Source organism: Schistocerca serialis, chromosome 7, assembly GCF_023864345.2.
Source record: "Schistocerca serialis cubense isolate TAMUIC-IGC-003099 chromosome 7, iqSchSeri2.2, whole genome shotgun sequence".
NCBI classification, from domain to species: domain Eukaryota; kingdom Metazoa; phylum Arthropoda; class Insecta; order Orthoptera; family Acrididae; genus Schistocerca; species Schistocerca serialis.
Window position 1 is genome coordinate 542,236,085 of NC_064644.1, and position 13,611 is coordinate 542,249,695.

The 13,611-nt window shown below is 42.8% G+C and overlaps 1 protein-coding gene across 1 annotated transcript in view; it reads left to right on the forward strand.

Moving 5' to 3' along the window:
* Nucleotides 1–13,611, forward strand: part of LOC126412484 (acetylcholine receptor subunit alpha-like 1) — a 429,340-nt gene that overhangs the window by 273,756 nt on the left and 141,973 nt on the right. Inside the window, exon 3 of the mRNA XM_050082104.1 lies at nucleotides 122–231. Within this exon, the coding sequence (XP_049938061.1) occupies nucleotides 122–231 (110 nt within the window). The remainder of the gene's footprint in view (nucleotides 1–121; nucleotides 232–13,611) is intronic.

The window sequence follows — 13,611 nt, forward strand, 5'->3', positions numbered from 1 at the left end:
TTTCCTACAGCTTACTTCTTTTTTCTCAAAATTTCGAATATCTTGCAGCATTTCAGATTGTCATTAAGTGAACTTAACGATGGTGCTTGCTGGAACTGAGACGGTGGTCCTCGTGTTTCAGGAGTGGAACGACTACAAGCTCAAGTGGAACCCGGACGACTACGGCGGCGTGGACACCCTCCACGTTCCTTCGGAGCACATCTGGCTGCCCGACATCGTCCTCTACAACAAGTGAGTGTCCCTCCACCCACTGCAGCCATTGACACACCACTTTCCATTTTTATGAAGTTCGTAGTTCTTTGTTAGCATTAACTGGATTTGAGGACCTAGCGAACAGCTCTTGTGAAGTTCACTTCCTTTATAAAATTACAGACTATATCATGCTGAAAGTACGAATATAATGTTCTGATAAGCGACTAATCTGTATCGCAAGCACTGCAGTTTTTTGTTCTTGGAAACTGTAACTAAGCCCTTCTCTTACAGTTTCTGAACTGAATATTGTGGGTCGCCTCAAAGTGAATTAGCTTTAAACCACTTACAAATGTCAGTGCAAATTTGATTAGCAGCTATTTCTAAATCTGTACTTGACCTGCTACTTATTGCAATGTTTGTTTCAACAGTAAACAAAACAAACTTAGCATCTGGCAATGTAACAGATGAGCAGTCACTAATGTGCACAAGAAAAAGCAATGGACACAAGATGGAACCTTGAGGAACACCACATGTAATTAATTCCCAGTCAGATGAAGACTGACCTGCTTACTGCACAGGTATTTGCAACGACACCCTTTGTTTCCTGTTAGATAGATGAGACTGAAACTATTTCGCAACATTGCGGGTGACACCATAATATTCTGATTCACTTAAGAGAATAATGTGGTTCACACAATCAAAAGCTCTTGAAAGTTCACACAAAATGCCGGTAGCCTCTAATTCATTAGCTAATGAATTAAGTACTTTCTCACTGCAAGTGTAAATAGCTTTCTCTATATCAGAATCCTTAACAAATCTAAACTGTGATTGGACAATATATTATTTGCAGTCAGATGCTTAAGGAGACACTTGAAAGCAATCTTTTCAAATATTTTTGAGAAAGCCGGCAAAAGTGAAATTGGTCCATAGTCTGATAGTATCTGTATATCCCCCTTCTTGTAAAGAGGCTTAACGTCAGCAGATTTTGGCCAGTCTGGAAATGTTCCACCGATGAGAGACTGATTACAGAAATAAGTTAGAACTCAACTCGCATGAGCACTCTTTGCTTAACTTCGTTAATATGTTACCATACCCACTGGAATACTTAGATTTTAAGGATTTGATGATGGATGCTACTTCTTTTGGAGACGTGTCATTTCCATTTTACTGAAGTTATTTTTAAAGACTGCTCTCAGATAATCCATTGCACTGTTCAGAGAACCTGACAATCCCAAGCTGTGAGTAACAGTTCAGAGCCTGTAAGAGATTTCCTTCCAGCATGTGTAAAAAATATGAAGACATGCAGATAGAAGAGGTTTATAGTGTTAAAATTCTGGGATTGCAACTCGATAATAAATTCAGTTGGGAAGGGTATACCACAGAATTGCTTAAGCGCCTAAACAAGTCAATATTTTCAGTGAGAAAGACTGATGTCAGATGTATGAGATATAAATATACTGTTGCATACTTTGCTTACTTTCATTCTATTATGTCGTATGGGATCATATTCTAGGGCAACTCGTCAAGCCGAGCAAAAGTTTTTAGGGTTCAAAAGCGTGTGATAAGAATCAGTCGTGGTGTAAATTCAAAAACATCATGCATAAATCTGTTCAAGGAACTTTGTATTCTATCACTGCTTCTCAGTATATTTATTCCTTACCGAAATTTTTTGCAAATAATACATTTGCAACCAATAGCTCAATACATAGTATCAATACTAGGAATAAGAAACTACATAAAGACCTAACATCACTTACCTTGGTCCAAAAAGGAGTCCAATAATCAGGAACACACATTTTCAATAAATTGCCAACAACCATTAAAAACTTGGTTTCAGACAAAATAAGGTTTAAACAGAGTTTGAAACACTTTTTATAGGCAACTCCTTCTACGCTATAGATGAATATCTTAACAGAGAGTGTTATGGCGCCTTAAGTAAAAATGTCTGTTTGATTTCAATTTTGACAGCACTTGGTCACATTCAAGATGTATTTTGTATACGATAAATTTATTAATAGTGCATAACAGTGTTTCATTCTGACAGTATGTTAGTTCTGTAAATATTAGCTGTTCCAGTTATTGCATTGTATTCACCTATTTCGACTATATTGAAATGTCGTATGTTTTTATGTTATACTTTCTGACATGTTCCACACCCACAAGAATCATCTCATTTTTTGGGTCTGTGGAACCAAAACTGAATCTAATCTAATCTAATCTTTGACCTTCTCTAAAGGGACTCATTGCGAAGACGTCATCGGCAATTGTTGAGTAAGGCACGTTTCGAATAATATGTCCAACGAGACAGAATGATCAGTTCCGAGAAATTGCTTGGTGATTCGGTAGTGACTGGTCCGTGCTAGTGCTGCTGCTGCAAAACTGACCTATGTATGGAAACATCGAGTAGAAGAGGGTCGTATGCAGCGACAAGAGCGTTGCAGCATCAAAGTACCACAGTAATGGACAGAACATCTGCGTCCACACTCAGCACTGTGTCACTGCTACAGATGTGCACCTGTTTGCGTCGACAGGTATACGCCGTAGGTTAGAGGTGGACTGGTAGCACGAATCATATTGTGTCAGCTTCCTCTGACGTCGCAAAAAAGTTCTTATACTGCAATGGACACGTAAACGCCGTCGATGTCGCTCCAACTGGCAACAGTGGTCTGCATTCATGAGCGCCATAGCAAATAAACTATAAAAGCGACGACATCGCTCACCTTTTTTCCCTTTGGGAACCCTTCTGATTTGATGCGTCCCGCCATGACTTTCTCTCTAGTGTCTTCCACTTCATCTCAAAGCAGCACTTTACCCAATGCCCTCCTTTATGTGTTGGATGTACTTCAACGTATATCATCCCCCTTTCTTGCCCGCAACGGCTCCCTTATATTCTCCCTATGTCTTATCATTCTACCTGTTCTTTTGTCGGAATTTCCCGCATATTCCTTTTCTCATAGTTTCTGCTGCCGAACCTCTCATTTCTCATCTTATCAGAGACCACAATTTTCAGCATCCTTTTGTGAATTCTGTGCTTTACGCAATAGACTAATTTTAGTGAGGAATGCCTTCTTTGCCAGTGCTAGTCCGATTCTTACATCCTCCGTGATTCTCATATCCTCCTTTATCTGTTATTTTGCTTCCGAGGTAGCAGAATTCTCTCAGTAACTCTGCTACAGCACTCCCTAGTTATTTTTTAAAAGAAATCATTTTCGCCGTAGACTGCAGAAATTATTTATTTCTCAATTTCAATTTCGGTGCTTTGGGCCATCAAGTGGTACTGCAAAAGACTTTTGTCCTTTAAAAAACTGTATTTGACTCTGAACCCAACCACGATAAGTTAATGAACCCAAAGTTAGATGTCACGTTTACCGCTAATGTCACTTCTGCTACATTTATTATTTATTTGGTTTACTCCCAGTCTATATTATATGACCATCCCAAATGTCTTATATTGCCTCCGCCATTCATTGATATGCTTCAGCTCTCAATTTCAATCCCACTCCTTAACTTTTATTTTATTTCCATAATTGTTTCAGCGATTTACTTATTAAACAGTAGGGAAGAATGACTACATCCTCACCTTACACACTTTCTAATCTGAGCGATTCCCTCTTTGTCTTACATTCCTGTTATTCCCCCGCGTTTCTTGCATATATGTAGACAGAAACACAAAAGTCCGTTAAACTTTGAAAATTCAGGATGTCACGGAAAATGTGCCCAAGGAACTGAAGGTATCTCTGGCTGACACAAGAAGATAACATTCTTGTAATTTTAAGTTCTTCAATTATTGAAACATCAGTTCTTTTTTGTGTCCACGGTACACGTAGCATCCTCCGCCAACAACACATCTCGAAGGCATCAACGCGACTCTTTTCACCACCTTTCACGGTACAGATCTCGCATAAGAATACAGGAAACACCAAAGCCTCTACCAAGTACATCTTCGTTGTCTTGGATATTGCCCGATTCTGCCATATCTTAGTGAGTTTGACCATTGCAGCTCGGCCAAGAATGATTCGTCGTCTTATCTCTTTATCACACTTTCCCTTCCAATTGATCAGAGAGCCTAGATATACATAATCACATACTATCTCCAGATTCCTTAAGCATCCTGTAAGTTGGGTTTGATCGATGCCTTGGCGATTTATAACCATTAGTTTGGTTTTTTTTCATGTTTATCTCTAGACTAAGGTTTAGATTAATATCTTTCACTCTTCAGAACAGATTACCAAGTTTTTCCTCACTTCCTGCTATGAGTGTAGTATCATCTGCGAAGCGTAAATTGTTGATTTTCCTGCCGCCAATTGAAATCCCACCGTCCCAGCCATCCAGCGCTTTCCTGATTACACACCCTGCATAGGTATTGTAGAGCTGAGGCGACAATATGCAACCATGTCTGACGCGATTTGTCTCATCGAAGAATTCCAAGTATTCACCATCTACATTTATGGTTGCAGTATGGCTATTATAAAGACCTTTTAGGAAGGATTCCAGGTGTTTTGGATCCCCACACTCGTTGAGCACATGCCACAACTGGTCCCACATGACACAATCAAAGGCCTTTCTATAATTTAGGAAGCAAATATAGGCAGGGACACAGAACTCATAACCGAGACAACTAAACATCTCGAAAACGACACGTAGTGGGGAAAATTGTTGTAGGTGAAAAGTTAATGTTAGTAAACGAGAGATCCGTCGCTGCTACAAATGGCCGTCTTCTAGCCACCCCTCCTGCGTACGCGGGATCAACTTTGTATTCTCAAACTGGAACCACCCATTTTTATTCTACATTATAATTCTACGCAAAAAATACGTATAGTTGAATCAGATCATTGTTTTCCATCCGTGATTGATGACGCTGTAATCAACAAATATCAAGTGGGCCTGTTTTCGCAGTTAATAACCGACACATTTGAATCTACATTTCATTTACGTTGTAAATGTAATCTTTTGCGTTCCAACGGTTGACACTGATGTTCAAACGTTACTTGAATGTCGTAAGTGCGATTGTATATTTTGTAAACCCTCGTCGCCAGTTTTATTAAGGCCTCGTCCCTACTGCTGTGGAGGCCGAACGATTTCGTGAAACGGCTTCGAGTGCAGATGATATCTCCCTGCCACTAGTACACAGCTATGCCCCAGGATCAGGTAACAGGATAGAAGAACGAGATTCTACAACTCTCCAACAAATTAGTAACGAAGTTACACGAATTGAGTTAAAAAAGTTTACTTACTTTTGCGACATGTTGAATGATTAAGGCTGCAACACTACATTTAATAAACACAAAAAAGGCCCTCAATGTCTAAGTGCAAATAATAGTAGGTAAAATTCACAGTATGTGGCAAATGCAATTTGCAAAAACTGTCTGTTCGCTTCTAAGTGTTCGCTAAACGACGTTCCCTACCTAAATTAGCCCTAGAATATGATCCATAACCAAGTGGGCGAGAGCTGCTATTCCATTTTCAGAGTAGGTTCTGTCCGTAGTCGTCCGTCCATTGGCGGATTGTACTCGGCAGGCAATTGGTCGAGGCGAAGTCGATATCTTCATCCTCAGCGCCGCCCGTGGCGCAGGTGGAACTCGCGCAAGTGGAGTCTCTTAAGGCAGTGGCACCAGCTCGCATCTTTGCGCGTATGGTGCTTTTGCCCTGGCTGTGTCTTGTTCGGGTGACATAGCAGTACACTACAAATAAAATGGGTAAACATTGATATTTATGGCAGATAAACTCCTTACACTGCAAGGCAGTTTTCTGTTCCCTACGAGATTGACTGTGGTGAGTCCCTAAACCGACGGAATGCTTGATTTCGGTGGCCGCACTCGAATCCTGCCATTAGGTTCAGTGACTGCTTTATGTCTTCCCGTCAAACCGCCGTACTCTCGCGCTGGGGCTGGCGCTGGATGCTACCGACAGAATACAGATCTCAACCATTTTAATAAGGTAATATGCCCATTAAGTGATAGTGACAGGCACACCTACCGTGGATACATACATATCGCGTACACACTCACAAGCTGGCCCCACCGCTCAGCGCCAAATGGTACGCCCCATTGCAGCGCTGGGCCCTCTTATAATCACGAACACCAAATGTCTCGGCACCACTTCGTTCTTGATCTTACTCTGGCACAGATAGCCCAATAGACGTGGTATCTGTTGCAGAGGGGATCGAACTAATTGTATTTCATGGCGAGGCTGCAAGAAGCACCCCCAGTGCTGATATACAAGGTGACTCACCGAAACCATGAACCCCAAAAGTGAGAGGCAGGGAGACACACCGATATCAAGCAGTCCAATGGGAACAGAAAAGTATTACGGCGGCGTCGTTGTTCTTGGATTACACTAAACATACTTTTTAACCAGACACTGAAACGGCTAACCCTATTGTACTCTACAATCAAGTTTAAAACAACAAAGTGAATTTCGAACATAAATACAACTGTTGGAACACAAAGCTGTACATTTACATCGCAAATGAAATATAGAAACAAATGCGTCGGTTATGAATTGCAAAAACAGACACACTTGATATCGGTCGATTACAGCGCCATCTGCCACGAATGAGATACAATGGTTCGATTAAAACTTATGTATTTTTTAGCGTAGAATCCAAATATGTAATAAAAATTAATGTGGGTTTCCCATTTAAAAATACAAAGTTAACCCCACCCGCGCAGGCGGTGTGATTAGGAGGTCACCAGTGTTGGACAAACTAATGTCCCCTATACTAATATCAACTTTTCAATCAGAACATTATTTTAGTACCAAGCGTCGTTTTTGAGATATTTAGTTGTATTAAGATAAAACAGACGCTACGTACACTTTCGTGCACGGACTGTGCATCCGTAAACTTAATCTCCCAGGCCATGTCGTCTAAATGGTGTATGCTGTAACGAAGAAGATTTATAAATTATTTTCTTTCGTGATTGTTTATGGAACATGTGTGTTGTTTCTCTATTTCCATTTTTTGAATGTTACTGATGAGGATACATTTTTGTAAGGTGTGTCGTAGGTATCATGCGCCATAGTTCTGTCTTAAGTGTATTACCTCATTACTGTTTCTACAAATTTGCGTCTTTTATCAAAATATGACGTGATCACCGAAATGTGGGAACAGCTAAGCTAGAGTTCGTAACAGACTTTTGTGGAGGTGGTACGTGTTGATGGAACCCTAGACACTTCTCGTAGTATTTTGCTTTCATATTCGTTGTCTGCGACAGCTCACTACAATACTGTCACCGGCCAGCCTAACGTGACCTCGTTTGAAGATGGGCAATCGAACCAGAAGATGCTAGACGCAGAATAGTGCAATAGAAAGTGGCTGGTCGCAGTTTCTGCAACTTTGTAACGCATTTTGAAAGTATACTATGTAACCAAAAGTATCCGAACACCTGGCTGAAAATGAATTACAATTTCTTGGCGCTCTCCATCGTTAATTGTGGAGTTCAATAGGGTACTGGCCCATCCTTGGCATTGATGACAGCTTTCTACTCTCGCAGGCATACGTTCAATTAGGTGCTGGAAGGTTTCTTGGGGAATGGCAGCCCATTCTTCACGGAGTGCTGCACTGTGGAGAGGTATCGTTGTCGGTCGGTGAGGCCTGGAACGAAGCCGACGTTCCAAAAGATCCCAAAGTTGTTCTATAGGATTTAGGTCAGGACTCCGTGCAGGCCAGTCCATCACAGGGATGTTATTGTCCTGTAACCACTCCGCCACAGACCTTGCATTATCAACAGGTACTCCATCGTGTTAAAAGAAGCAATCGCCATACCCGAATTGCTCTTCAACAGTGGGAAGCAAGAAGGTGCTTAAAACATCAACGTAGGCCTGTGCTGTGATGTTGCCACGCAAAAGAACAAGTGGTGCACGCCCCCGCCATGAAAAACATGACCACACCATAACACCACCGCCTCCGAATATTATTGTTGGCACTACACATGCTGACAGATGACGTCCACCTTGCGCTCGCCATACCCACACCCTGCCATCGGATCGCCACATTGTGTACCGTGATTCGTCACTCCACACAACATTTTTCCACCGTTCAGTCGTTCAATGTTCAGGCTCCTTAACCAAGCGAGGCGTCGTTTGGCATTTACCGGCGTGATGTGCGGCTTATGAGCAGCCGCTCGACCATAAAATCCAAGTTTTCTCATCTCCCGCACACTGTCATAGTACTTGCAGTGGATCTTCATGCTGGTTGGAATTCCCGTGTAATGGTCTGGATAGATGTCTGCCTATAACACATTACGACCCTCTTTAACTGTCGGCGGTCGCTGTCAGTCAACAGACGAGGTAGGCCTGTACGCTTTTGTGCTGTACGTGTCCCTTCACTTTGGAACTCCTATGTGATGGTCTGGATAGATGTCTGCCTATTATACATTACGACCCTCTTGAACTGTCGGCGGTCACTGTCAGACGAGGTCGGTCTGTACGCATCGTGCTGTACGTGTCCCTTCACGTTTCCACTTCACTGTCACTGTGGACCTAGGGATGTTTTGGAGTGTGGGAATCTCAGGTACGGACAAATGACACAAGTGACAGCCAGTCACCTGACCACGTTCGCTGTACGTGAGTTCCGCAGAGTGCCCCATTCTTGTATCTCACGGTGTCTAATGATTACTGAAGTCGCTGATATGGAGTACTTGGAAGTAGGTGGCAGTACAATGCACCTAATATGAAAAAAGTATGTTTTTGGGAGTGTCCGGATACTTTTGATCACGTAGTGTAATTCCTAGTAACGGGTATCGTAGACAATAGTAGGCTGCGCTACAATTCTAGGCAGTAAATAAACTCTTAGTGTGGCTCTGTGCGATCTCCAAAAAGCCGCTTTCCCAGAAAGAGTTCCAGGCTCTGGAGAGCGTCTGGCTGTAAAAGTGTCAGTCCGCTCAGGTGTTCCAGCCCCATGAAGCTGTTAGCCAATGTGGTGAAACATGCAGCTGCAATATGAAATGAGTGACAGTTGACACTTTGATCGGTCAGGTTTAGTATGAGACGTAAATCGCAGGGCGTTTAACTCTGTTAAGTGCATTAAGGCACTGTGTGTTCAGTTGTCTCTGCAGTGGGAAACCCGACAAGCCAGCAGTTCCGGGAACAGCCGGGCTCTAAAGGCGGTCGCTACGGGCACGTGTTGAGAGGGGTGAATTGGGAGGCTGGAGGGTGGGGGCCCGTCTCTTACCACCCCAGGGATTGCCCCGTTGGCCCAACTTGTTTAATTAAACCTGGAATTTACCGACACGACGCGACTCTGGCTCCACCTCTCCTTGTTGCTGTCTCTTTATACCCCTGCGTCCTATCTCTCTCATCCTCCCATTCTCTCTTTCTATGTATGTACTCCCCAGACAGCTTTATCAAACGCACCACAAACTGATCTCTAATACCAAAATGGGGCTTGAAACATTTCATGGTTTTTCGAATTGTATCAAACGTAATTCCTAGATCTTTCTTCGATCCTCAATCTTTCAGAAGGTTATGCCACGGGCTTTTATAGCCCATAATCTATCTCACCCTTTTCAAGGTCTACCTGTTCCAGCTAATGTAGACACTAGACAACAGTGAACATCTGTCTCAGATAAAACCGGTTGCCCCTCAATTTTCTTCTATATCAATCAGTCATATTCGTATGCTGACATTGTGATCTCCCCATACATTACCATGTTTCGCAGGCTATTTATAACCAGGCGCGCCTACAGGGTTCTTTTCCGGGTTGTTCTTTTTTGGTGGGGGAAGGGGTAGGTAATTTTTGTTGCTGTATCTGGACCCTCCCCCCACCATCCGCACACCCTTAACACCACCCCTACCACAGATACCTTGGCTCTTAATGACAATTGCAATGTAGGAAATGTTTCATTAGAACTGAATTAAAATGTATGAAATATTTTTATATAACGATAATGTTGAATGGGAACAGGCTAATGACAAAAATTTATCCAGAATGAGATATCAACCCTGCAGCGGAGTATGCGCTGATATGAAACTTCCTGGCACATTAAAACTGCGTGCCGGACGGAGACTCGAACTCGGAACCTTTGCCTTTCGCGGGCAAGTGCTCTACCATCTTTTTTTTCTCATTTTGTTCGTTTTCGTTCGTTGTATCTGTTCGGGGCGGACGTCGCAAGACACCCGTTTCAGTTCGTCGTTGATCCATTAACTCAGTTTTTTTTTTTTTTTATTACAGAGGGCAGCTAACCCTCTGACCGAACACGCTGAGCTACCGTGCCGGCTGACCATCTGAGCTACCCAAGCACGACTCACGCCCCGTCCTCACAGCTTTACTTCTGCCAGTCTTGCAGTCTCCTAGTCTTGCATGTTTGGGAAAAGAAGTCAAGAGTAACAGAGGTCACGGAAATAAGAAAATAACTAAAAGGAAACAACATCTAAGACACATTTTTATGGATAAAATACTATGCTTGGTCTTTCTAGGAAGAAGGATAAGAAATCAAGAACAACACGGACTCCAGAAGGGAAAAGAAAACATGGGGGGGGGGGGGAGGGAGGGGGGAAAGCAGTATTTATTATTGTTCAGTTGTTCAGTAAGAAGTTAAAATAATAATAATAATAATGTTTTTCTTCAGACTTTCTCGGCGATCTGTTGACATCTTGAGGTGTTGTGTATTCTGGCGGATATCAGTGTCATACTTGCATGATATTTCATCAGGTGCGACATGAGACTGCTTGTCGATTCCGTCAAATTTGTGCATTTTCACCCATTTATTCTAAGAAGTCCACCGTTGTGTGGCGCTCTGTCTTCCGTTTAGTTAACATGGAGTTTTTAAAAAATGACGGTAAAATGTGTAATTGCCTGGCGACTGTGACACCCGATTTATGATGGTGTACGTAACAGTAAATTTTTGATGGTAATGGAAATTTTACTTATATACTAGATGATGGTAGTGGTGCCTATAATCTGAATTGGCGATGGATAGTGACGGTGGATGTCTTGTGGTGTGGGTGTTCTCTTTCACTAAGCCAGTTGATGTGATGAAACTGTGAACTATGGCATGCTTCATGGAATGAGATGGATTTTTGTGTGATAAGGTGATAGATGGTGGGGTGACCCAGTGTGACCTGCAGCTCTTCGTTGCTGGTGAATCGTGGTGTATGTGAGATGATGGCTGGACTTTCTCGACGTTGTCCAAACTTATGTCGGCCGCTATGTCCATACTTACGATCTAGTGGCAGAATGACGAATTTCAACGTGTATATTTTATCTTCTGTTGATAACACTCTGCTTTTTAGTACTGGTTATAACTAATAGTCTGGCACGTTGAAGGTTAGTGTTTTGTCGATTTTTAGTCCGAGATAGTTAATTAAAGCTCTCTTTGGCAGATCTTGGTCGTTTATCTGGCTGTTTCTGATTGTTAGCTTCCCCTTTGTGGTGAAGATGTTGCCTGGCATTTCTTTACGTATATTTTCGCGTTTGCTGTGTCACACCAATTAACAACACGGTTTATATGGCGCTGTATCTAGCTAGTATGTAACTGATGTTTCTGCCGATGTGATATACTGATGTGCAATCGGCATAGAGGGCTAACTGTGCCGCCTCCTTCCCTTGTCTAGTATATAGGAGTAAGGTGGCCAAGCAAATAACCTTGGGGCGTTCCCGTATTTGTGGACTGTCCGCTCCGTCTAACGAAGAATAGGATTTCCTGTTGGTTAGGAAGGACCTGACGATTTCCAAGATGTACAGTGATTAGATTAGGATTTTTTTCATAATTTTCACCCATGCCGAACATCTTTTCGATGTCGAGGGAAATGGATCCGATGCAGTGTCCCCTTGGTATTTTTGCAAGCATATGTGCTCCACAAGGAGAATAGCTTGATACAGTGTGCTATGCCCAGCACGAAAACGGATTTCTTCGGCGATCAGCGTATTGTTGGTTGCCAGGAATTGCTTTAAGGGGATTTAGATTAGGATTTCTAAGAGATTGCAGGGATGATTAAGCAGGGAAGTTGGTCAGTAGTGCGAAAAAGGTCCATTATTTATACTTATGCTCTTCCTCCTCCGCTTTTGGTTCCAATGGTTCTGTCTCCTGTCCGCTAACGCTAGAAACGTGCTTAGGCGTTTCCTCATTGGTCCGGTTCGCGAGCCTAAGTGCTGGTGTTTCGTTTACAGTCCCACGCATTCATCTACGCTCTGGCTTTCCGTTCTTGGTCCCACCTAGTTTGGGCGATCCCGGTAGTAGCCACCTGCGACGTTAGATATTTGATCAAGTGAACATGGTGCTCTGTCTGGGGTTTGTTTCCCATGTACAGACCCTCTGTGCATTTTACTGTGGAGTTATGCTGCTGGTCCTGTTGCGTTTCCAGGAACCCCTGCCCAGGATCGCAGTCTCTATTGAGATCGTACCCAGTTTCACGCTTCATGAGGTTTTTCTTCTCCTTTATCTCCATAAAATCTCTTGTAGTACTATCTCCGTACCTGGGATCTATCGCTCCGTCATATTTCACGAAATGATTGAGTTCCACACTTTGCTTGTCAGTGGCTGATTTAGTTGTCGGTGTTAGTTGGGCATGCCTCTGCTGTATTTTGCATCTTATTTCAACTGTTCTTGTTGTTTTACCAAAGTACGACATGCCACACTGGCAAGGTATGTTACAAGTTCCTGGTTTTCATAATCCCAGGACGCCTTTCAAATTTCTCAATAGGCCTCTTATTGTGATGCGTGGACATTACGGTCAATTTGTGTTATGCTTCTTGAGAATCCGCTGATTCTGGCCGAAACAGGCCACTCTGAGGGCAGGTACGCCACAGTGTTTACCTGATCTTGCTCTTCTTCTGGATAGGTGAGTGGCTGAAAGGCCTTCCAAATATGTTCGGTCATGTATCCATTCCTGCAGAACACTCACAGTAGATGCTCTGTTTCTACTGCAAAACCATCTGGGTGTGACAAGGTATGTACTCTGTGGAGCAATGCTTTTAGAACTCCATTCTTCTGCACTGGTTGGGCAGAGATGATGGCTTGTAGTTATGAATCAGTGTGTGTAGTTTTGCGATAAACACTGTGGCCAGTCGACCCATCTTCTTTGCTTTTGACAAAACATCCAGAAACGCAACAAGCTATCCTTTTCTTGTTACATGGTGAACTTGTTGATTGGATGGCGTGAGTTCAGGAGCTCATTGAGACTATCCTTACAACGAGACCAGACCATAATGGTATCTTCCACAAATCTGAAGAAGCATGTGGGTTTGTATCTAGCCATCTCTAATGCCTCACTCTGGCCAGTCGACCCATCTTCTTTGCTTTTGACAAAACATCCAGAAACGCAACAAGCTATCCTTTTCCTGTTACATGGTGAACTTGTTGATTGGATGGCGTGAGTTCAGGAGCTCATTGAGACTATCCTTACAACGAGACCAGACCATAATGGTATCATCCACAAATCTGAAGAAGCATGTGGGTTTGTATCTAGCCATCTCTAATG